Below are 27,444 nucleotides of genomic sequence, written 5' to 3'. Positions count from 1 at the left end.
AAAAAAAAAAAAAAAAAAAAAAAAAAAAAAAATGCTGGGACTCAGTGGTAGAGTGCCCCTGGGTTCAATCCCTAGTACCAAAAAGATAAAGAAAAATATATAGACTTACATATAGAAATACATATATATACACACATATATATGTGTATATACATATGTACATATATAAATGAATTTTCCATTCATGATATGAATTGTTTCATTTTCATTTTTAATTCTTAAAAATTGACTTCTATTGATTTAGAATGGGACAGGGAATTATAGCTCCATGGTAAAGCATTTGCCTGGTTTGATCCCCAACACAGAAAACTTTTTAAAAAGTGATTTAAGGATGAAATTCACATAAATAGAGAATGTATAAAAATATCCCAAATACTCAAAAAATATTTATATTCTTAAAAATATTTATTTATTTAAACTTATAAAATTGATTAAAGGTTCATAAAAATAAGTGCCAAACATTTCCCAGAGATTGACAATTTTTTTGCACAAAGATTTCTTAGAAGGATATTTATTTTTAAGAAATTACCCTATTTACACTCCCCCTCCTCTGAAATATCATTTTAATAAGACCACCACACCCTACTCAAGGTAGTTCTGATACAAGCCTCTGAGAATACTGCACCACAAGCAGTAAAGCAGATAGATGTGAGGGAAGAATAGCAGTTAGGTGGTGAAAATTAACTTAATCTGCTTGAGTTGCACTAACTCAATTAAATAGATAGAAATATTATTATGAACTCAGTATTCCAATGATAGTCTTAAAACTAAGGAGGATAGGGGCAAATGAAATGCACACTAGAGGTTCTGGGATTCCTTTATGTATTAATTCTACAGTACATAATACAGAACACTACAATGAAATTAACAAAATTAATTAAAATATTCTTTTCATGTAACCATTAGAGACTACATTAAAATACACACGACAGTTTTTGACATTGTTAACAGTGAATGTGACTGTTCTTTACCATTCTTAATGTTGATACCATCACCTTTTCCAAATCTATCACTAATAGGAAAATAAAAAGAGAGAGAGAAACAGCAGTCTCATTACCTAGAGCCTAGTATGAGTATTGTTTTACATGTTTTATTACATTTACTAATTCTATTCTGAGTTTCAATAACTGATAAATTAGTAATAAATTTTCAAATGTTTTAGAAGACTATTATATATCTACTGAAGAACAGAGAGGGCTGTCAGATACTTATTTAAGATTTTGTGTTCCTTCACATTTTTAAATTAAGGAACAAAATAAAAGTATTATTAAAATCTTAGAATTTTAATCAAATTCTTAGAACAAAAGTCTTTGAACATAGCTGGGGATACAGTTTAGTGGTAGAGCCCTTGCCTATCATACATGAGGCCCAAATACCACAAGCAACAAAAACAAAAATCTTTGAACAATTTTAGAAAAAAATGACTACAAACTTCAGAAGGAGCTTTTTCATTGTGATAAGTATTTCATATTTAACCTGTATTCTCATACAGGCCATATGTATAGTTAGTTCATTATCATTAGACAATTCTAACATACGCCAAAATTGAAAAGTAATAACTGGTTTGTTACAAAAAATTATATGAAGCTATGAAAGCTATGAAATATAGTGTGTTCACACTCTCTCTACAGGTAAAATCTAGGTTAGTTTAATATTTTCTCTTTTTTATTAATGTGATTTTTTAACTTTTGGTGAATCTGAAAGGCTTGAAAATATTTATGTACTATCTTACTTAAAAACAATTATATAAAAATTACATTTGTAATTTCATTTGCCCATTTCTTCCCACCACATGCATCTGCCAACCTTAATATGTAATCTTCTATTATCCTAATTCTTCTCTCAACAGAAGTTTGCTTTAAAGAATTATATAACTGACATGAATATTATTTTGTAATTGTCTTTTGTAATTGTCTAGAAACTTGTCTAGATGCTTAGATGACATTTATAAATATACATGGAACTATACTTATTTACAATTCATAATCCATTCATCCATTTACTGAACATTTGCTATGGGCCAGAACACTATTCAATGCTGCAGACACAATATAAAAAACAGTCCTTAAAGCTGCCTAGAAACAGGAAGGAATATTGTAGACAAAAAATAGCACCTTAAAAATTACTATGCCCTAACCCCTGAAATTTGGAGTGAGCAACACATGTAAAGTCCCTACCCTCATGGAGCTTATATTTTATTGGAAGAAACCAGATGTAAACGAAACTAATAAATAATGTTAAGTGGTATGAGATGCTCTGGATAAAATAAAGCAATGTAAAGAGACAGAGCATTTATGTGTGGAAAAGATAAAGAAAAGCTAAAATTAGATAAAAGGACCAGGGGTTGGAAAATGTCTTCTTTAATAGTATGTTCAACTTTTCCTAAAATCAGGAAGAACTATCTTTAGTATTCAATGGAAGATTTCTTTATAATATGCTGATCATTTATTCAAGGTTGCTCACATCATACAACAATATTGCAAACGGAACAAAGACTTTCAAAACAATACTATAGCATTGTACAGTACTGTTAAAATATACGGTAGTTGGTTAGATTTGGCACTAAATATCAATTGTGCCTGGCATGGTGATGCATGCCTGTAATCCCAGCAACTAAGGCAGCTGAGGCAGGAGGATGGTAAGTTCAAGGCCAGCCTCTCCAGCTTCGTGAGACTCTGTCTCAACATAAAAAATAAAAAGGGCTGGGGATGTAGTTCAGTAGTAGAGTGCCCCTGGGTTCACTCCCTAGTGCCCATCCCCCAAATCAATTATAATCATAGTACTGAATATAATAGGACTTTGTAGATTTTGGAAGACCCCATACTTGAGGAGTTGTGTGACTCCATATTGATTTTATCCCTCCTTTGGATTTTGGACTTTGAGTTTAGTAATAAAGAATTTTTCTATGCACAATACATTAAGTACAAGTGAGTCTATTGGAAAGTGGTAAAGAAATCATAAAAAATTTAATGACTGCTGAATATGAATTTAAAGACAATCCAAATTTAGTCAGTTTTATATGACACTGTTAACAAAGTAAGAGAATCTTTAAAACTCACTTGGAAGTGTTTCAAGTTCATTTCTAGTCAGTGCATCTTCTTTTTCCTTCAATCTTGTTTCTTTATATTTAGCATAAAACTGCCCAGCATCCTTAAAAAAAGAAGTTGTAAGTAAATTAACATAAAAATCAGTTTGCTTTGTCAGTGTTTTCACTATAACTTCCTTTTAAAGCAGTATATTCATTTTATAAGTAGGCATTCTTTTTTTTAATATATATTTTCAAATTTTATGATGAACACAAAAAACTGAATAAACACTTCTCTACAAGTTTTTTCTCCTGAAGAATTAAAGCCAGAAACTGCATGAGTATAAATTTAAGTAAACTCTTTTCTCTCATATATGAAAAGGAGCTTTACACTTCCTGTTTTCTTCCATCATATGGCATTTTCTTGAAATCACACTATTAGATGGACAGACAGAGAAAAACTCATTTGCTGAACTGAATTATTTGGCAGCAGTCTATTTTCATATTAGTCCCTTACCTCCAATATATTTTCAAAATTATTATGTGCAGATCTGATGATAAAACAAATATGAACATGGTGATATAAATGAAAAGTCATCATCCTCCTTCCATCACCTTTAGATACGAACTATAATAATGGAGGGTTGAGGACTGAGGACACATAATACACACACTTAGGTAAGATATAGTGACTAAAGTCTCAATGAGTGACACATAGGTAAGAGACTTCAGCAAGGTGCCCCCAAATGACTAGGCCTTAAATAATCACAGACATGAAAATGAACAAATTGATGCTTTAGGTATATGATGATCCTAACAATGAAAAAAAAAAGTAAAACATATTCCCTATATGCCTTGACTTAAACTTCATATTCTATAGCAACAACACTTGTAGCTACCAGTTCACGCTGTGTTTCCATGACTACATTTGCTTTGCCCTCTAGCTGAAGTGATTTTGCTCCCCCAACATTATTCTGGCAAACTACTTTCCATAGTTGAAAACTGTTCAAGCAATATCTTCTGCAGAGTAATTCTCTCCTGTATGCTACTTCTGTACTTAAACACTTTTATGAATATATAATGCTGTATTCTTTCCTAGAAGATAGAACATTTGAGATAGGAATATGTGTATACCCAGTGCAAGTATCTTGCCATAGAGTGGGCAATAAGTGTTAACTGAACACAACTAGATTGAAATATATGAAAAACCTTATAAAGAAAGAAATGAAAGACTTGATGATTAATATGGAATAAGAAAAGAAAGGTATCAAAGATAACTGTAGGGTAACATTCCTAGACTCTAAGATTTCTTAAGATTTTTAAGGCAGATATATCATAGATCCATCTGAGAAGGTTATTTCTGCAGAAAATAAAGAAATAAAACCAATCTTTGACACCACCCAGATCAGAAGTAAATACATGAGCACTTAAGCCCTAGATTGGAATTATCTCTTTTCATCTATGACTATATCCAAGTCAAAGCTTTCTTCTACATTCTATGTCTCTTTGGATTATTTCAGAACTCTTATTATTAATCTGATAATGAATTAGGGAAATAATAAGGTATTTCTAAAATCATTGCATAAATATAGTAAAGATGTTTCTTTATTCTTTTCATTCTCAGTTTTATGTTTCTACCTCATTTCTACTAGAAGGGTTCCCACAGTCCTGGGCCAGCTAAACAGTGGTGTAACTTGAAAAGGACAGAAGGTCATGCACCCAACTTATTCATTCTCCCATGCCCATATATACTTTAAATTTCAACAGGGTTTTGGGTTAAAGTTTTATCATCCCTTAATATTCCCCACCCCCCTTAAAAAATTCAACCCTGGAGGAGTATTATTTTATATTAAGCCATATCAGTTATTTATACCTTGGTGTGAATGAATGAATGAGCTTATTAGCTTCTTTCCACAGAGTAGGTTTTAATAGTAGGGAAGAAGAAAAGGCCAGGAAGGCATTGGCTCCTTGAGGGGAGTAGGAAATGTGGCACCATGCAAAAAAAAGAAGGGCAAAGGTTAGTTATATATGAGAGGTGAAAGGAGGTAGGTTGAAATCAATCATCATAGTATAGTACAGTGAGATATGATTAAGAGGACAGATTTTGGAGCCAGACTACCCAGATGAAGATCCCAGCTCTGCCATTTTACTAGCTATATGACATTCAGCAAATCACTTCCCTTCTCTATGGGTCAATTTTCTCATTCATAAAATGGGGATAATAAAATTACCTAACTCAGAGAAATCACTGTGACGATAACTGTCAATGTTTGGGAAACACTGAAGAATGATGTTTTGTGCCTAGTTAGGCTTTATATTTTTATCATTTTGACTAGAATCTTGTTGTCTACCAAAATGGTAAGTTTTTAATGATTTATACTTCAACAAATGCCTCTGGCCAAATCCTGTATCTTGCTGCTTATATGATTTCTATCTATATCCTTCTTGTCTCAATGGAAAGACCTGTTGCTGGGTAACAGCAACTTCTTTCTAGTGGTCTTGCCAAATTTGAACATTTCTCTACTAATGTTTCTTCTTTTTGCAATAGCACACAATTCCACAAAAAGTTCTTCTTTAAAATACCTATTTGATCCCAAACAACATTCATCTGAGGGCTGCAATGCACTGAACAACTTAACCTTTTCCAGCTAATCCAAGAGTTTCCATACATTCCTGTCTCATTCACTATTGGTTGAAGGCAGAGTGTCTTCCATTTGTTCCATTTTATTTAAATGTTCCTCATGCTTTTTCTTTTTTTCTTATCCTACTTGTATTTTCAAATTATAATTACATATGTGCTTTCCAGAAAGCATTACTTCACTAACAAACCTATAATTTAAAAAAGTCCCACTGTACTAAATAACTACTTTGTTTCAACTATCCTTGTATATGGCATGGGATATCACACTTTCAGATGCACTGACAAACAGAAGACTCTAAAAGAAAAGTGATCAAATGGTGAGGCAGCTTGAAACTCTCTGTATCTTGTAACAGATTGGAGATGAGAAGATTTGGGATAACCTGATAACTACCTCAGAATATTTTAAGGGTTACTGCAGGAAAGAATGGTGTGAATTCTACATAAGTTTCAGAGATGGAAGTTTTGATAAAACTTTTGGACAAACAAGGAAGCATTTTGTGGTAATTAAGATTTGGTAAAAATAAAATAGACGGACTCAGGAGGTAGTATTCAAGAAAAGACTAGGTGACTGTTATTTAAGTTCTAAAGGGGATCAGTCACTCAAAAAGAGGTTGAACAAGATCAACTGTTTCCAATCTTTCTTCTTTCCCATTCTTCCTTAGAGGTTATTTCAAGAGAACACAATTGTTGTATTTAGAAGAGAAAATACCTCTCTCCTCAAAAAAAAAAAGTCATTTTGAGTCCAGAATAAACTCCAGTTTACCTAAACAGGAGTTACATATTTCCTACAAATATAAACATCATATTCATCCCTTCATCTTTTATATATTGCCTGTCCCATCATAGAGGTTTAATAAATATTTAACAAATAAATGAATGCTTACTTTAATTCATTAAGGCTCTGAACTGCCTAGATTTAGTTCCATAATACTGTATTAAAAATGAAAGAGTTTGATTCTCTAGGAGTTTATAATTGTTTGGGGTAGAATCATGAGCAAAAGCTTTTACTCTATCTAGAAGCAACTTTCTTTATACTTAACAAAACTTCTCGAAGAGTTCAATATTCACCTGTGTAGACAACAAGCTGAGGGCTTGATTTTACATTTGAAATTAAGGCAAACTTAAATTTATGTCATGAGTATTCATTGTATTTAACTGTAAAGTATAGGCACCTGCACAAAAAGTTATATATATTTATTTATATTTATCTACTGAACCATTATTATGTATTCTTTTGTTAGGATATGCGGGGATTATATGATACAAAAGTTGTCCTTCAAAAAGGCATAAAAATAGGAATGAGCATGTAGTTCAGTGGTAGAGTGCTTATCCGGCATATGTGAGACCCTGGGTTCAATCCCAGATACTGCTAAAATAAATAAACTAAATTGGAATATAGAATACAAGTTCCTTGAGAACAGGATTTTTCTTTTCTATTTTAATTTCCATGGCCTAGTACAGTTCCTGGTACATAGTAAGGACACATAAATATTTGCTGAAGAGAAGATGGTACTTGCCCAGCATTTTATCTTTTCCCCTACATTTCCATGTCCTCTTAAGATCAGGTAGGTTCAAAGAACTAGTTCTAGATGAACTGTGGATGAAAGTATTGTTTAAAAACAATATCATTTACAAATCAACAGAAAAGCTTATGCAAATCTCTAGCTCTCTACACTTGCCATGGTGAGCAAGGAGAACACATGTTTCAGATGGGCACAGCTAGAAGCTGGCAAAGACATCATTGTGCTCAGTTCCTGAATGGCTAGCTAGAACAGAATGCTCCCTTTCCTAACAACCATGATGGACATATGGAATAATCCAGAAAAATATTTACAGCTACTGGAATTTCAGGATATCCCTCATACAAAATGGTTGAGACCAAAAGTGTTTCAGATTTCTGATTTTTTCTAAATTTTGGATATTTGTATATAGATAATGAGATATTTTGGGGATGAGACCCAAGTCTAAACACAAAATTATTTTATATTTCATACATACCTTATAGCCTGAAAATAATTTTATACAATATTCTTGAAGGTAACTTCACACAACATTCTTAATATTGTATATGAAATTCTGTGTACACTGAGCTATCAAACTGGTAGCATCAATGTCAATAACTCAAAAAATTTTGAATTTTGGTGCATTTTGGATTTTGGGATCAAGGGATGCTCAATTTATAATACAAAATGCTAAGTGTTATAAAGTTAGTACAAGAGAATGTACCATGGGAACTTTTGGGTTGGCCTTATAAAGACTTCATAATGATGATAATTTAGCCAAACTTTGAAGATGTAATATTTCTGAGGTTAGTGGTCTGTGATGTGAAGAAAATACATACATAAATCTTTCTTTTAACATTGTGACATACTTCATTATGTGATAAAAATAACATACTGAGCTGGCCTTGTGTTACATTTTGGCTTGCTTTTACTTCTTTTTATAAACTTCAAAATATTAAGCAACCTAAGGAAAGATTGGAAAAAAGGGCACTGATCTAAAGTGAGCAGAAGCCAGGAAATATGAGAACAAGGAATGTGGAAAAGCTTTGAGAACAGGTAATTGGAAAAAAGACTGAGTATACACCATTTCTTTTCTTTTCTTTTCTTTTTGGTAGCTGTAGATGGACAGAATGCCTTTATTTTATTTATTTTTATGTGGTGCTAAGGATTGAACTCAATGCCTCACACATGCTAGGCAAGCGCTCTGCCACTGAGCTACAGCCCCAGCCCACTCCATTTCTTTTTGACTGCTTGATAGCTTAGAGCAAAAGAGGAGATTTGTGCTAACAAATAACCTTAATCACAGGAAGACACCAAAAGTACATTTCTGAAAATCTGCCTACAAAGTGATATGCTCTATATTAAATTTTGTTGTTTTATTGACTATTATTACAATTTCAGGATTACACATAATGTATAATACATTTATAGTAAAGAATAAAGAATATAGAAAAAAATAAGTATACTTTGAATAAGGTTCAACATTTCTATACAGAACTATAATAATACTGAATTCATAAAAGGGAATAAAAATACAACAGAAAACCAGAAGCTGTGCCCTCTTCTGCCTGAGACAGTTGTACTCAAAAGATGCAAAGTCTAAAAGCTACTTTACAACTTGGGCTAAGAGAGAGATAAACTAAGACCATAGAAGCCCTCTATTGTGCCCCAATCCAATATAAGAATCCTTCTACAGCTTTTATCATAATTATAATCAGTCTGATTATTCTGAAAGAGAGTTTAGAATTAGACAATTTATTATACTAAATAGGAAGCTCTAGTTATTGAGCTATTGGGAAAACTTATTTTTGAGCCTTTATATTTCTTATATGTTAATATTTATTTTTATCTACTTTAAGTTTCACTTCCACCATTAACTAGTTGTGTCACTTTGGACAAAATGCTCCACCAATATGAGTCTTAAATATTTTTCATCTACAAAATATGAAATTAGTAAGACTAAATATCTCTAACATCCTAGCTAATTAGCATTTTGTGGCTTTTTATCTTTTCTACATCTAGCAATAAAACTAGAAAACTTTAAATTCTGTCTCTGGATTTCTGAGTACTTGCATCTAAAGCCCTCCTTTCATAGAGCTGAAGTAAGGAATGTTTGCCTTACGTTGTGAGGTTTTTCCAGTTTTCTGCAGCTTTTTGTCCCTTTTTAATAGTAGAGTTCACTCATAAAAATTCAGACCAGCTTCCTATCCCTTCTCATTTGTGTATGTACTTCCTATGTAAAATATATCTATCTGAAAAGATGTTGTTTTTTTTTTTTAAGTTTTAGAAAACTAAAGTATGCTGCTTCATCCCTTGGAAAACCTGTATTTAACTCTGAGAAGGGCAGGCAACAAATGCCTCTTAGTCTTTTAGAGGCTTTTCTTCCTTGCTAATTAGCTATGAATGTTTTGTTTGTTTGATTTCTGACAGAGTCCCAGCAAAGAGAAGCAAAAGGGTCTAGAAAGGAAGGGGCCTGATTGTAAGGGAGGGTGACCTCCAGACTTGTCCACAGTTGTAGTCTCCATGGGAGAAGCTGCTTGGGAGGGAGGATGCTTTCATTTATTGATAATTCCATAAAGTTCTATATCGTACTCCCTTTACTCTTTAGGAACCCATTTATTGATTGATTGATTGAAATAAAAGCTGGATCAACAGAAGATTCTTCTCTTTACTCAGTTACTGCTCTTAAACAACCTATAATTTCTCGTGGGAGCGAGGATATACATACTAGAAACTTCCTACAATAATTTTTATTTTAACTGTGTTTATGTTAGAACAGCTTGGTAGTGAGAAATGGCAGAACTAGAACTTATCAATGTGAAAAAATTACAACTTTAGGCAATGCACACCTAAATGAGTTTTATATTTTGTAAGTTATATTACTAAGAAGCATATCAGAAACTTAAATAGTGAATTCTCTAAAAGTAAAACTATCTAGTAAATAAATTATGAGTACTTAAGACCTGTTTCATCTCAGACAATGACTATGATTTAAATTGATAATCACTTGAGATATCTGGCACTTTCTAATCTTAGCTGAGAAACAGATGATCTTAATAATCCAAATTGTTTATGGACCCAAATGTATGAGGCTCCAACACAAACAATGACAAAAATAAAGTTATAAGAGTAAGATTGAAAATAAGCACATAACACTAATTATACTTCATCAACTTTTATTACTTTCATGAATGCAAACACAAGATGAGTTTAAAAATATTCCAGGGTTGTGAGCATAGCTCAGTGGTAGAGTGCATGTTTATCATGTGCAAGGCTCTGGGTACAATCCCCAATGCACACATACACATACATCCCAGAAAGACATTATGAAGGTTAGAATAATTTCCTGGAATTAAACACTGAATAACAACAACATTAATGACAGGTTGAGTCTTAAAAGAATGTGTACTCCCTTCAAAACTATCATGAAGACATAAACAAACTCGTAAGATGTGAGAGTGTCACTGGGGCTATACTTTATATGTTACAAATAACTTCTAGCCTCAATGCATATAAGCCATGCCTTAAAAGAGTCCAAGTTCCTTGATATATTCTAATTCATATTCCACATCTTATGCTGATCATTCTACATGCTTTCTTAACTATTCACACAAACATTTTCAAGTTTCCCAAACTTCCCTGCATATAGAAATGCATCTTACTCCTCTCCAGTGTTCTTACCTCTCCAAGCACACACTAGCCTTCTATCTACTTCTCAATTCTCATTTGACTTCTTTTACATTTCTGCCTGTGTAAGTACATGAATGATATGGGGCATATATTTTGCTAAATAGCAATTTCTGTCGATCTTTTCCTTGAATATGAACCCATCTAGGAAATGTTTGATTTATTAAGTCAACATTATCAACAATGTTATACAGCAACATGTCAAGTATAATAGCATTGTTTTTCTAATCTACCAAATTCTTATCATCATCACAATATCCTTTTTAGAGAAAAAGAAGGAACACAACTTAGTACTGGAGGAAATAAGAACCTTCTCAAAAAGCAAAGAATATGGGTTGGGATGTAGCCCAGTGGTACATTTTATGCTTAGAATGTGCAAGGGCCCTGTGTTTAATTCCTAGCACAGGAAAGAAACAGAAAAAGAAAAAAGCAAAGGGTACTACAAAAACATACTTTTACCTCTACCCTGCCTGATCACAGAATCATTCAAGAGTATTTTCTACCCACTTAATAACCATTATGTGCTTTGTATCTACCACTTCTAACATTGTACACATATCTTTGCAGACAAGTAAGATAAAAATACTTTCCTATTCTATCAAGTAACTTTATTCTGTCTAAATGTTTTATTTTAGACTTGTTGTATCATATTTATCTACTAGAATATAAATCCCTGATCATCTATTAGAATGTAAATTCCTTAATGGATATACTCAGCATCTGGAGGCACAGAATATAATTGTAGATGATACTAATGGGCTATGTGATATCCTCTTTTAAAAAAAAAAAGCCACTGTGCAATGTTTTTCTTAGATCTCTTTCAGATTTAACACAGTATATTAATAAACTGATTGTATGGGAAGTACTATATCTATGATATTATCTTTGTATACGACATATTTCACAAAGTGGGTACTTTACTGTTAAGGGTCTATTCATCTTTCAAGACTTGGTTCAAGTGGCTCCCCTTTTCAGTTTTTCCTGGTCATGCTAAATAGATACAACTTACATCTTTGAACATCCTCAGAAGTCACTGTTTATACTATACATGTGAAACTTATATACCATATTGAATCCTGGTTATTTCAATTCATGTGTTGTAACTGTTACCTGACTTACGTCCTAGAAGGCATATTTATTTCTAAAGTCCCTTGTAGTGCCTTATTTTTACATGTGTTTATACATTTTTATTCAAATGGCTGCATTATTTTTAAACATATGACCACATGAAGCTTAAATATTCTATATATAATAAATTATGAGTGTGTGTATATATCTATATGTATATGAATGAACTATTGTCATTTGTAAGTATTTCTTGGGGGTACAGAAAATAAATTTGGGTAACCTAAATAGGCAATAAATAACAGAGTTTTCTTAGAGATCCTTAATGTTGTGTAACAAATAGAACCTGGATCATAAGTGAGTCAAAACTATCACTTTTCCGAATCCAGTAGATAACTCTATATGTATACAAAATGTAGTAAAGAAAAGGATATTTAGAGGATGAATGGGAAGAAAATAAGTTGGGAAGGGATGTTGCTATGACAAGATTTGGATACAGATTCTCCAGAGTGAACTGCACTTGCTGGAAAACTCCCACTTTTAAAAACTTACATAGAATATTTGCAGCTCAGTTTTACTTAATTTTTCATGAAAATTCAAGAGGCTCACTCAAGATGTAAAACTCTTGTTAATTAATATCTGCTTATTTATGCTTACAAGGGCTGTTTGTGTTAGCTCTTAAACCTATGTAATCCTACCTGCTCAGGAGACAGAAGAATCATAAGTTCAAGGCCAGCATGGGCAACTTTATGAGACCCTGTATCTAAATAAAAAAAACGGGGGGCTGGGGGTATGCTTAAAGGTATAGCAACCTCAGGATTCAATGCCCAGTACCACAAAATAAACAAAAAACCCATTTTTGTCAGTTATACTTGTTTTTGTAATTACACAAGTCAATTAAAAACCATGTTAAAAAGATAAAATACGAGTAGGAATTAAAAGTTGTTTCTAAGAGAACCAAGTTTAGTGTTTTGGAAAGCTCCATGTAAGATTGCTAAAGATGCTTTTAACTAGAGATGAAAAACTATATAAGGATTCTGCAATGACATTGTTTCCTAAGAGTCTAATTAGATTCTTCTTTAAAGATATCAAGATTGGGATTGTCTTTAAAGAAACTGAGATTATAGGTATGGTTTATGCAAGGAAAAGGACAGGGAACTCCAACCAATGAATACTCTTTTAAAAATACAACAATAGCTCTATATTACTAGAGTAGTGATTAAATGTGAAGTACATGTTTAAAATGTTTAAGGCTATATGTGTCATTTTTTATGCGCAGGTCTCTATCTATTTTGGTTTTGTTTTGCTTTTGTTTTGGGGAAGGGGATTCTGGAAATTAAACCCAGAGGCACTTTACCACTAAGTTACATCTTCAGCCTTTTCAGTTTTTCATTTTTCGACATTTTTCTCTAGGTTGCTTAGGGCACTGCTAAATTGCTGAGGCTAGCTTTGAACTTGCCATCCTCCTGTTAAAGCCTCCTAAACCATTGGGATTATAGGTGTGCACTGCCATACCTGACTTTTATTCTTAGGTCTTTAGTAGGGCCCTTTTTTGACTATTGTACCAATCACCAATTCAGATTGCTTTCTGTTAAAATGAATTTTTCTAAATTTCCTAAGTATGCTATTTAAGAGGTTCTCAAAAAAGTATCACATAAAAACGTGTATCATCAAGCATATGTATTCACATTATAGAGTTTTATGGATGAACTAATATAGAATTTTATTATGAATTAATACAAAGTCACAACAGATAAAAAAAAGATAAACAAAAATCTAATCCTAACAGCAACTATTCAGTATTATTTTGCTAATGTCTTACATAAATTATATGTCTACCAATTTAAAATACTTATTACACTACTACAATCAGTAAAAGCAAACTGTATTACATTATTTTTTCAGTGACCACCAGAAAAACTGATCTTGCCTCTTCCTTTCTCCCTCTCTTCTTTCCTTTCCCTCTCTCCCTTTCACCTCCCTTTTCCTCAGACCACCCCCTCCCATTTCTTCCTTCCTTCCTCCTCTATCCTACCCCCCCCCCTTTCTGTGAATTGAATCCAGGGGCACTGTTCCACTAAGCTACATCCTCAGGCCTTACTATTTTTTTTTTTATTTTGACACAGGGTCTTGCCAAGTTGCTAAAACTGGCTTCAAACTTGTGCTCCCCTGACTTGGCCTCTGGGGTAGCTGGGATTACAGGTGTGTGCTACCATAACCAGTTCAGAAAAATCTTCAAATCATTATAAAAATATCAAGAATTTGCTTAAGCAAAAGGAAAAAAATCATCTTGTTTTTCTTCTAGAATGCATTTGTGAGGAAGAAATAATTTAAATTATTAGATTTAAAATTTGAAAGTTAGATTTACAGAGGCCCTAAAAGGCTAATGCATAAGTATCTAAAAGTTGATAGGCAAAAAGTACCAAAAGATAAGTAGAAACTTTAAAATTCAAACCAATTAAACAGCTTAAGAAAATAGTTCCTAAAAAGAATTTAAAGATTTTGTAAAATTTCTTATTTTCTAAAAATTTATGATTAAGCAAAACAGTTGTTTAATCTGATGGGTCTAGATACCATAGGCAAATAATTTAAAATAAATTGTAAAGGTAAGCCACTGAAATACATTAGTTCTTGTTTGGCAAATTATCTTGCATGCTAAGAAATATGTTAATTTTATAAAATAAATGACTGCAAATTACTTAGAATAAAATAACAAATAAGTATTTAAGATTGACAGCTCTGATGATAACAAAAGACAAAGTAGGCAGAACTGGTTCTCTAGCTTAAACACACTTATTTACTGAAGCAAAACATTTCTCCTCCAAAATTATAATCTCAAAAATTTCTGCAGTAAAAAGTATTTACTTACTTTCAAGTATTATATTTATGTGTTGGGAATTTTCTAAGTAAGCAAAACAATTAGAATTAGCAAAAGCAATAATTTAATAGAACACATTTTTTATGTTAATTGCCATATAAATAAATATACCCACATTTTATTGGGTATTATCTTGAAACAGACACTCTGATTATCAGAAAACAAAATGTCCTCACTCCTCTTAAAATTCCAAATAAATGGAAAGCAATATATATATATTTTTGCATAATTATACAGATGCTCATGTTATGGGCTTTTTTTAAAAAAAAACATCATGTACTCAAATGCTATTAAAATAATAGGTGATAAGCCACTTGAGTTCTGTTCCTTTTTACTGGTTATGCCTTTCATGATAATAGCAGATTAAACTTTTACTGCTTTTATATCTGTCCTAACAATAGATTTTTTTTTCCTTTTCCTAGTATACTGGAATTCTAAGGTGTTCTAAAAGCAAAAATAAAAGATAATTATAGAAATAAGATAACTAAACAATCTTGAAACTACTCTAAACTACTTATAAAAATATCATTCAACTCAATCAATCTTATGAAGCATATAATAGCATTCATACAGCAGACACTGGCCTAAATTATTTCATGAATAACTAAAAGAGAAAGCATCTAATAGGATATGAAAGAAGTACCTTTTACCTGAATTAGATGAGGCAAGGCTTTTAGTGTAAGGCAAAACCAAATTCCTAGCTTGCATGGAAGCAAATCATGCCACTGTGGTTTTATTAGCAATCTAAAAGGGGAAAAACCCAAACACATCAGTGAAATAGAAAATGCTAGGAAACAAAACAAAATGTTTTTTAAAAGATCATGAATTCTTTTTTGAACACCTATTTTAACCAAAAAAGTAAAAGTATTCAATGAAATACTTATGATGTTATCACTTAATTTTACTCTACTATGAAATGCAATACTTACAAATGCAATAATATATAGCAAGTAAGAGAATCTAGGTTAAGATTTTGGGAAAGGAGACTCATACTCAAATTACAAACAAACAAAAATCCTCTTTCTAACCTGAACTTTTCATTATTTTTGCATAATGAATTCTTAAACCTTATGATTACTTCAGCTATAAAAGACTAACCATAGTCAGAATGTTCCCAAGTGCTGACAACCAGATCCGAAGACTGTAGCATAAACAAACCAATACATAAAAATTAATGTCATTTGCAGTTCACTGAAGCATTACTCACTGATGTCATCAGAATAGAAGACAGGCAGAATGGTCTCTGATCTCCATCCCACATTGATCCAGTTTATGTCATGCTGTGTGAACTATTTAAACCCTTTATTTATTTCTATGAATCAATAGAAGAAATCATGGTATCTTTTTGAGTGTACCGCATATCACTGCCTGTTTATATATTGTCATTCCTGAGCTAAGAGATAGATTCTTTTAGTAATATTTTGTTTCTAAAGTTTAGTACAAAAATTTCATACTACAAGAATTTGAGAGTTTATATTATTTAAATATATATGAGCACTTCATAAGGAAAGAAAACCTGTACTAATTTTCTTAAAGATTAGAATTTGTCTTACAAACTTCAGCTCACTAGTCTTTATAAACCTACTATAGATAAAAATGAGAGCATATGTGAAATGGATATACATATGAAGTTGACTCATATTAAAGACATTTAAAAAGTTTCAAGTTATAAAGTATTTTTATATACTCCTACCTTTCATTTTTTTCTGAAGCACCAAGTTTTGATATATCCACACTCTTGTTGCCGGTCTTTTTTTTCTTTTCTCTCTTTTTTCTACTAAGCAGTTCATCCTTAATGTGGAAAGAATTATGGTTACAGGTTATCATTAACATGTATTTTTAAATGTTATCAAGATGCTTCTGTGAAGAGTAAACACTTCAGAGGTACATTTATGCAAATGTATGTAAGGTCCAACATAATTAAGTAAAATCATCAATCTTTCACAATAACTGTTGCCATGGTATCCAGGCCTTTACACACATGAAGTTTGGCACTGTCAGTCATGTGCATCTCCATAGCAATCGAAGTTTTCTAAGAAAAAGCATTCAACTTACTTTTTCTCATTCATGCGACTTTAATAATGTCTGTTCAAAAGGAATGAGTAAACAGATGCTAATTCATGAATCCTGATAAATATGTTTGATTACCTTTAGCATATAAATAAAAACCCATGGCAGAATAAAGTGTATAATAGCATTTCAGACCAAGAAAAATGTAATAATTTTCTGTTAAACCAATCTCTGAAGTCATAAAATACATTAATCTTGAATCTTATGAATTAGTTAAAATGTTTTTAAAATAAACATTCATTATGTAAGGGCCTATGACAAAAAGTTTCAAGAATCAATCTTACATTAAAAAATAATATATTTAAAAGATGATAATTAAGAAAACATGTACTTTCTTATTTTCAGCTAGATATTCAGACCTTCGCAAAGTTTTAAAATGAGTGCCATATTTTTAAAAATATTTAGTTGTCAATGGACCTTTATTTTATTTATTTATATGTGATGCTGAGAATTGAACCCAGGGCCTCACACATATTAGGCAAATGCCCTACCACTGACCCATAACCCCAGCCCCTGAGTGCCATATTTTTTAAAAAGAAGTATTATTTTTCTTATTTCATTGGTACTTCTTAGGAATAAATAAAACACTAACTATTGAGTGTAAAACTATTAGAATGATGAGTATATGCTGAAAATAGAAATTCTCATCACTTGAAAAATAAATGTCTGAAATTCCACATGAAATGAAGGAAGCCAGATCATTTGATTTATCACCAATACTCACCAATTGTTTTTCCAGGTAGATTGACCAAACCACAGCATAATGACCCACTGTGAGAATAATGAACAAGAGTAATGCCAGCTCAGCATTGCTCATTTTTCTCACCCGCCTGTAGTAAAATACAGGCTGCCGCCAATCTGGAAGTCCATTGATCAGAATATCATCATACCTACAGTAGCAAATATAAAGATTATCCATAGGGACTTTAAAATAAAAACAAAAAGCTTTATTTATACCTATATTTTTTTAAAAAAGAATTTTCCCAAATAGATAACATAAATTATGTAGATTACCAGCATATAATGTCTAGTGAATTCAAAGCACTGTATGTGGCTCCAAATACTGACAACCTTTAAGAATGTGCACAGAAAGAATACACTATGTTTTACAGAACCCCAGGATCTAAACTAAAGGAGGTAAAATAATTTACCTGTCTACCACAGTCTCGCATCACAAAAAGTTCACAAGAAAAAGCTTATACCACAAAAGTCCACAAGAAAAGGAAGGCTCTTGCTGGGAGAAAAATCAAAATCAGAGGTTTTGTTACCATGAATTACATATATATTGAATCAAATTCAAGATAAATTTTTTAGTCTGTGTTTTTAGTTCTAACCTCATACTATGGGGATTCAAGTTAAAACATTTATATGCCTTATTTTATGCAAAAAAATTAAAGCTATAAAATGAGCACTTTGTATTTTGTATTGCTCACCTTCCTTTAGAAAAAAAGGGATATGGAAACAGCCAACATTTATATCAGATTTCATAAAACTGCTTATTTGTAACCATTTAAAAAGTGGCGATTTCCTCATTTTTGGCTTTTGCTGGGAAGGAAGAACATTAATAAGTAAAAAAACCTTTCCTTGCAATACATTTAAATTATCTTTCCTGGTACTATAGGGATAAAGTATATTTTTTTATTTAAAAAATTTCTTTAAAATAAAATTTCAACTGAATTTAAATTTACCTATCAGTTATTAAAGCAAATATTTTTAAGATTAAAAATAAGAAGTAATTGTTTATGACTGTGAAACACAAAATGGTCACAAACACTGTTATGTTCAACACACGTAACCTGTTAATCTTAATTGAACACAACTCATTAAATATTCTAATCACACTATATCCAGAATTAAATCTTCACTGAAAGGCCTAATTTGGTGCAACACATTGACCAAAATATTTTAATTAAAAATATTCTGAGTTAGTCGCAGGCCTAATTACAGGAATAGAAATAGGGTCTATATTGTCAGGCAGGTCAGCAGAACTCAGTAGTAGGTTTTTCTCAAGTAAATTGACCGATCTAGGAATAATAGCGCAGCTGCTAAACTGCCAGTCTTGACGTGTAAATCAATTTAAATGCTACAACTGCAGTAGCTACTTTGATAGTTATTAAATTGATACCTTGGAGATATACTAAAAAAAAATTTAAGCAGAGGGTCTATTACAGGCAACTTCTATTTTCCATAGAAAAGACTGGTTATTAATGCAAAATATATTTTATTAGCAATTTTAGAACATCTGACTATTAAATCAACTTAGATTATTAATAATACTATTAGATCAGAACAACCAAATATTGAAAACAAAGAAAATTAATTAACATTAAACTCTTAAAATGCAAACTGTGTATTATGTGAGAATATAGAAATTAAAATATGGTTGTATAGTGGCAGGGTCAAGAAAGATTTGATGCTAAATATCCTCCTTTTCAATATTTGCAGCAATTCTTGAATATTAGCATCAAAATATAATGACAAAAACCTTACCATTACTGTTCTTAAAAATTATATTTAAATCTATTTTTTTAAAAAAACTGTCTCATTTAAAACTAGATGTGGAAAGGTAAAAAGGTTTCAATTACTACAGCACACGATTGTAACACTCAAATGAAGTCCAATGAATGTTAAGTTCCAAGTTTATTATAAATCCTTATTTTACTTCATATTCATTGGGGTGGAGGATCCTAATATAAAAATTATTATCTCCAGCAAATCTCCCTGAAATGACTTTGTGAAAAAAGTAAGGTTATTAATGAAGACCATCTAAGAAAGTGGAGACAATTTCCTAGTAGCAGTACTAAATGCTAAATTTGTTTTATATCTAAACTGCACTGGAAAAATACATGGTTGAACTCATAGCTAAGAATTTCCTATCAAATATTTTATTATCAATACTGCTGAAAATGCTAAGTATCTGTTAATAATTACTTTTCTACTCCCCATATAAACTGTATTTAGTGCACAACCAAATCCAAAAGTAGCAAAACCCCGTGTACTGAACACATTAAACACAACCAGATATTTATTAGATTATGTCTGCCACTCTAAACAATAGTGTCCAAGGATTAAGCTTAGAATCACGTTCTATTGATTTTATTATCAATGAATATTATGACCTAGGGGACTGATCATTTTAAGGGAAGATGGCTTCTATTATAATTCACTTTTTAGAATTTATACTGTTAAAAGATAAATTACTGCTTTCCTGATAAAACACTGAAAAGAAAAATATACTTTTAAAATACACAGGCACTGTATTTTTCAATAAGCTATTTAAAGAAAAACGTGTTATGGGCTGGCGATGTGGCTCAAGCGGTAGCGCGCTTGCCTGGCATGCGTGCAGCCCGGGTTCGATCCTCAGCACCACATACAAACAAAAGATGTTGTGTCCGCTGATAAATAAAAAAATATATATATTAAAAAAATTCTCTCTCTCTCTCTCCCTCTCTCTTTAAAAAAAAAGAAAAACATGTGTTAACACCACAAAATTTAAGACATCCCTTTATCATGTTTTTATATTTAAGCACATAACACTGTTAAAATACTCTGTAATTGAGACTGATACAAACTGTTCTTAATTGTGTGTGAAAACCAGATCAAGAATGTAGAAATGGGGTTGGGGTTGTGTCAGCAGTAGAGCACTCGCCTAGCATTCGTGAGGCTCTGGGTTCAATCCTCAACACCACATAAAGATAAAATAAAGATATTGTGTCCACCTAAAACTAAAAATAAATATATTTTTAAAAATTCCTTAAAAAATGTATAAATGTGTTATAGAACACACAGAAGCAAATCTCTATGATAAAAATATCATTGAGGCAAAAAGTATATAACTGTAAGGTATTTTATTCTAAATAAAAACACTGATCAATTCCACATATCTAACATATGACCTAATGCATGCTTATTTCATTTGATTTTCTTAAAATGTATGTGATAAACATGAAATAATGGTTGTCTAATCTTTAGTGAGTTCCATTCAGAACCCACAGTTCATCAAACATATTCAGCCTAATATAGTTTTTAGAAAGTAAGTAAAACCTTAAAATTTCGAATTACCAACAGGAAAAATTATGTAAATTTAAAATACCAGTACATTTTGAAACAAAACAGAAATTATGTAACTAAAATAGAAAATTTGTGTATTTTTAAAATGAATAATTCTGGCACTTGCCTAAATTGTGATTCCCATCATATAAAGCTTAGATTTTTAGCTTAACAACAACATAACTTTAATTTGGGTCAGATTTCAAACTTTCCAGTAAAAGTTAATTATATAGAGATCATAAACAGAAAATAAGACAAAATTAATTGATCCTATGCTTTCTTTAAATATGTTTATATATATATATTTAACATAATATATACATATGTTAAAAATTGTGGTACTTAGCACTTTCTACATTGTATATGTGTCATATCTTCAAATTAGGTAAGTTCTAAAATGAGATTTTTTAATTCTCAGATTAATGTTTATTTTGATTAAAACAAATTTGTAATCAAACAACAATAACTAGGTAATGGATTTTTAAAATTTTAACTAACTGAGGCTGATAACTATACTTTCAATTGCACTGTAAACAAAACATGATTTCATTTAGTAAACTAAAAAATACATTCAACTTTCATAAATACAGAAACAAAATACACAAAAAAATTTTAATCTGCATAATTGGATGAGCAAAATAAGACTGGTTAAAATTTATAACAGATTTAAAACAAAAGTAAATGATGTTAATATAACTAAAGCACAATGTAATGTGTGTATATATATATATATATATATATACACACATAAGTAGATTGTACTTTAGTCATATTAACTAAATAAATTGTACTTTAGTCATATTAACTAACATAATTAAGAGAGAGAGAGAGAGAGAGAGAGAGAGAGAGAGAGAGAGAGAGACTGTTACCCAATACTTGTATTTAATATGTACATATATATACAGTTACATATATATGGTGTGTGTGTGTGTGTGTGTGTGTGTATGATGACTGGTACCCAACATTTAGCTAAACTCAGGGCACATGTATAGAAATTTATGTTGGAACATAGCTGGGCTACTGTTCCCCAAAATAAGTGAGTTACCTAAGAAGTTTAAGAAAGGCTACTATGCTAAGTTTCCTCACACCACTAACCAGTAAAACCTGTTATTTTCATGTTACAGCTTATGCCTTTGAGAGAATAGGGGTCTAAAAGTTTATTCATAATTGCATTTCTAGGAATCTACCCAAAAGAAATGAAAACACACGTCTACACAAAGATTTATTCATAAATATTCATAGCAGCATTATTTAACATCACCAAAAAGTGGAAACAACTCAAAGGTCCATCAGTTGGTGAATGGATGAACAAAAGTAGTATATCTACACAATGGAATACTATTTAGCAATAAAAAAGAATGAAGTGCTACAATGTGGATAAACCTCAAAAATATTATTTTACTAGAAGGAAGCCAGATGCAAAAGACTATATATAATACGTGATTCCATTTACAGGAAATAAGCAGCACTGACAAATTTACAGACATGAAAGTAGATCAGTGACTGCCCAGAGATAGGGATCAGAGACAAGAGTGCCTGCAAATGAGTTTTGAGTGAATTTTTTCAAAAATATTTTTTAATTGTCAATGAACCTTTATTTTATTTATTTACACATGGTGCTGAGAATAGAACCCAGTGCCTCACACATGCTTGGCAAGTGTTCTACTACTGAGCCACAACCCCTTGAGTGAATTTTTTGAAATAATAGAAATATTAAAAACCTGGATTGCGGTGATGGTTTGTAAAACTCTGTACATTACCAACAGTAAATGAGTTGTAAACTTAAAGCAAAAGATTTTCATGATATATAATTAATACTTTGGCTGTCATGAAATAAAATAATACTTGTGTTTTTCTTAAAAACATTATCCAGTTTGGTGGTTATTTCATTTCTCTTCCCTTTTCTACCAAAATTTAGATAATACATCTGATTATTTCACACGTAAGGAAAAAAAAAAAGAAAAAGAAAAGAAAACATGTCTGACAATTTTCCAAACTGCAAATTCCTAGAAGATCATTTTTAGTGTGTGTGCAGGGGATAAACTCCAAACCAGCACCTTGCACATTTTGGGCAGGTGTTCTGCCACTGAGCTATATGCTTAGCCCTAGAAGGTTACACTTTTAAAAGCTCTTATTTAATGAATATTTATTATAAACAATTGTGATATCAAGAATATTTTAAGGCCAACATGAGACACTCTTCTGTAGAAGATAAAGCTGTGTTCTATTCTTTCTTTCTTTCTTTTTTTAAGGAATTATGAACATTAAGTAATTGTCTGCAGAGATGCCTTTCTCACTTAAATACTCACAGGTCACCTGGCCTCAGGCGCAAGCTTTAGAGGAGTGAATCTCAGCTTGATTAGTTAAGACTTTTGCCTCAAGGAAAACCAGTTACCAAAGAGTTACTTGGGCCTCAAGGGGTCTAAATACTACAGCTGTTTGTGTAACTGTCAGATCCATTTTTTTCTACCAATACTCTAAAATAAACGCAGAGGGAACTAATCCTAGAGAGATAATGTTAGATGAGTTTATGTTAATGAAAAGACAGCTTATACATAAGAAGTGATTCATATGAAAAGACAGATAATTTCAGTAACTGAAAGACATTGTTACAAAGTTTATTGACAACAACAAACAAAAAGTCAAAATCTGATGCTAAGGATGTTGGAAGACTAAATAAAGCTATCTTTACAGACACATTTTTGATATGTGAAACAAAAGTAGGGGCTCATTGAAAGGAACTAACTAGAAAATTTGCACAGAATGACCAACACTTCTTTCAACACACTTTTAGGACTCTTTCAACACTATAGATTATCTCAAACCCAAGGAATGTCTGCTATGGTAACTGGATCAATGCCAGCCCTTGTTATAAAGCCAAGAATACTTCAAGAGAATATCTTGATTCCTTGCTTTGCAATCTGACAAACTGAGGAGGTATTCAAACTAAACAGTCAAGATGACAACCAAGAGTGGTAGCTAACATTTTAGGATACAGAATAATTCTGGACAATACATTTGAACAAAGACTCAAAATGTTCATAGCTTATTTTCAGGGTTGTTTTTAAGATGTATTTTTAGCACCACACACAGATACAAATACTTAAGTTGGATTTAAGCTTATATTTCAAATAACTGGGCTTTGGGGTTGGTGGGTTGTTGTTGTTTTAAGTACTTTTTTAAAAAACTGTAAGGCAACATTTTAAAATTTTGGATTGTGGCCCATGTCTCATGAAATCAATTTTATGAACCAAAGCAGCTTTGGTGGGTTGGGAGACTAGACAGACCAGAATGGAAAAAATCAAGCCTCTTTCAAATATAATAGGGTTTTGTGAGCCTTTTATTTCAGTTTTGTGTGTGTCCCCTGAGGTATTATTTTGAATGTATATCTTACTGTGAGTCTGACTTATAAAACTTCGAAGCCCCACAATAGTATCTATATTCCACCCATTCTAAAGGGAGTAAAGGAAAGGAGCCTCTCTGCAATCTCTTCTTAAGTCAATGGTATTAGAAACCACTATGTAAGAGTATTACCCTCTTATGAAAGGGGCACAGAAAAGTCCCAGAGTAAGAGGCTGCCTCCACTTTGAGGTTTAACCCTAAACACAATAACTTGAGCAGAATTAAGAAATGGGAAGAAGGCAAAAGAAATGAGAAAGGCATGAATATTTTTCTTCCATCTGTATCTTCTATGGGCTTATCCACATCATTTTCTCACTCATAAATTTGGTTAATTATTTTGAGAGTGAGGAAATATGGAAGCGTACTAAGGGCTAGGTTGTGACTCAGTTATAGAGTGCTTGTTTAGCACATGTGAGTCACTGGATTTGATTCCCAGCACCACACAAAAACTAAATAAACAAAATAAAGGTATTCTGTCCATCTACAACTAAGAAAGAGAATGTATCAACTTGACTATCTTTTAACAGGCTAATTATAAACATTTAAGAAATGAGAGAAGGAAGACCAACAACCACATATCAGATAGGAGCTAATACAGATATATCAAATAGAATGGACATTTGTTTGGAATCAAGTAGTATTTATATTTCCCAGGGCATAGACATCCATGTTAAAAATCTTATCTATGAAGCAGAACCACCTAATATTATGACTCCTGATTTTAGAGTCTTATAGACTCTGATTCAAACTAGTAAATATTTCAACAAAAAATTACATTTAATTGTAAAATATTTTTTTAAAACTACATTTGTAAAAAATACAGTTGTAAACACTGCATTTCTTGGAAGGAATGAAACTAGAACACCAACTTATAATAAATAAAATGTTCAATAAGACTTAATTCTTTTTAGAAGATGTGGCATGAAACTACATCTTAATTCAGAAGCATAAATAAACACTCACCTCTGCCTTCGTTCATCATCCTTTAAAACTTCATAAATGGCCACCAACTAAAACAGAAGCATTACTTTAAAACAAAAATACTCTCAACTATAAGAAATAACACACAGGTGAGTGAAGGCTTTATAATGTACATGCAGAAAACCCTATGTGTGCATAAGTGCAATAAACAGACAAAATCTTAACTATAAGTAATGTTTTATGTTTTGGGTAGCACCTTAAGAAGATTAAAAAAATGCTTGAGGTCAAAATGAACCTTTGTGAAAGCAGCAAAAGTAACAGCTTATCTTAAAATACACTTTTTAAAAACAAAAGCTGTAATTTAGACAAGAAAATTATGACAATTATGACCCTCCAAGCATTTAGAGAGTCTGACACTACAAAATGTTGGTGAAAACTTATTTCATTAAAAATTGAATAAATTTATATTTTTAGACTACTATTTCATTTTTAAAAGGAAATATTCTACATGTAAGTTAATATTCAACCATAGATAATAATTATTAATACAATTGTCACAATATATATATAAAGGCATATTTCACTTACTTGTCTAAACTGAGTTTCTGCATTTTCATCTTTATTCTTGTCTGGATGTAAAGTCAGTGAAAGCTTACGATATGCTTTTCTGATGTCTGCAGATGAAGCATCCTGGAGGTGGTAGGGGGAGGGGAAAATACAAAGCAAACTTTGTCAGAAAAAGAAATTCCCAGAACCTTGTTAAGATCTGAGAAGACAGCCAACCAAGTGCAGGACCCCAGGCAATGTAATTTGAGCAATCAGTCTAACAACCGGGCTATGCAGCTAACTTCACCCACATGACTGAACAATTATTCAATCTAATTTGGCTCTCCTCTTAACTTTTCATTACCATACAGTCACTTAAAGAAGACAGTATTTGGCAAAACTTTTCAAACACTTGCCTTCCTAAAATTAACCAATAAATCTTTTTCAGTAATTAAGAGATCAAAAAGAAGCAAATTAAAAATTAATACATCTGTGTGCCTTCAAAGAAGGTCTTTATGTATTTGAGAATCTTAAAGCTAATTTCTGAATCCCAGGCTTACCATATGTACTTTATTTATTGTTATTTATATTGAATTTAACATTCAGCAACAATTTATGGAATATCAATTTCACATGTCAAAAAGTATGTCTATTTGAAGGCAGTTAAATTTTCATTTATTTAAAAATTATAATTTAAAATAGTTATGTTATATAGTTATATTGTACTTAAATATTTTTCAGTACTTTAAAAGATGCTTTCAATGTTTTCCAGTTTCCCCAGTATTTGTAGAAATAAATTTTCCCACTACTTGTATATTACTAATATAGTTTAAACATGTTTTAAAGGACACTTGGTTCAGTACTTCAGATTAAGTGCATGTTAAAACTACATTTTATATAATCTTGTGTGCACAGGTAAAATCAGAGAATATCATTCTACATGGCTAATACAAAATACACAAATAAAGAACAAAGAATACACTGAGATTTAAAATTTTATCTCTACTAAGTTTAAAAGACATTTCAATAACATATTCATGAGGCAAAATGATAACAAAGTTGCTTATAAAATTTTATCTTTTATTTTATAGCTATTTGTCCAAATAATTCCTCCAACTAATAAAAAGTTCAAATGACTAACAAATTAAACAAACAAGGATTTTTACAGTGGGACTAAAAAGTTGTTAAAGAAACAGGTGGAGAAAGATAAAGTGAGACTGTATTTAATCTGTAAAGATTTCCTTTTATAAACTACTATTTTCATTACCAGTTTTCTGGGGCTGGTTGCTTCTGCTCAGTATCCTATGCTAGGTATTAATATTTTTGTGACTAGAAGGCTGAGAACTAGAAAATTAGCAAAGTAAGTTTTGCAGGTAATACGGTTATTTTTTATTCTAATTTGCTCAATGAAATTGATGTCCTCCCTGCATTAGACTACAGGTCATCTGTGGTAAAAGGAATGATTGTCTAATGGAAATGTGTGATGAATCTTTTTGTTGATCAGAAGCCAAGTGTCAACTGAATAACCATTCTCTAATTTGGACTTCATATTTTATTAAATTGAGACTATACCATAGAGAAAATTACTCCCAAAGTAGATTTCTTACAAAATAAGAACTTACATATCTTTTTTTTTGGTGGGGGCGGGTACTGGGCA

At 31.5% G+C, this 27,444-nt stretch overlaps 1 protein-coding gene across 1 annotated transcript in view; it reads right to left on the bottom strand.

The window, feature by feature from the left end:
* Positions 1 to 27,444, bottom strand: part of Dnajc1 (DnaJ heat shock protein family (Hsp40) member C1) — a gene marked incomplete at its 5' end in the record, with an annotated part of 219,254 nt that overhangs the window by 95,832 nt on the left and 95,978 nt on the right. The window contains 6 exons of the mRNA XM_015495287.2: positions 3,060 to 3,150; positions 15,449 to 15,542; positions 16,492 to 16,589; positions 17,593 to 17,758; positions 25,284 to 25,330; positions 25,830 to 25,931. Coding sequence (XP_015350773.1) covers positions 3,060 to 3,150; positions 15,449 to 15,542; positions 16,492 to 16,589; positions 17,593 to 17,758; positions 25,284 to 25,330; positions 25,830 to 25,931 — 598 coding nt within the window. The remainder of the gene's footprint in view (positions 1 to 3,059; positions 3,151 to 15,448; positions 15,543 to 16,491; positions 16,590 to 17,592; positions 17,759 to 25,283; positions 25,331 to 25,829; positions 25,932 to 27,444) is intronic.

The sequence above is a fragment of the Marmota marmota genome, unplaced genomic scaffold, assembly GCF_001458135.2.
Source record: "Marmota marmota marmota unplaced genomic scaffold, marMar, whole genome shotgun sequence".
Classification (NCBI taxonomy): Eukaryota; Metazoa; Chordata; class Mammalia; order Rodentia; family Sciuridae; genus Marmota; species Marmota marmota.
Note: the sequence above shows the minus strand (reverse complement) of the source record. Positions and strands in the feature narration are given on the sequence as shown.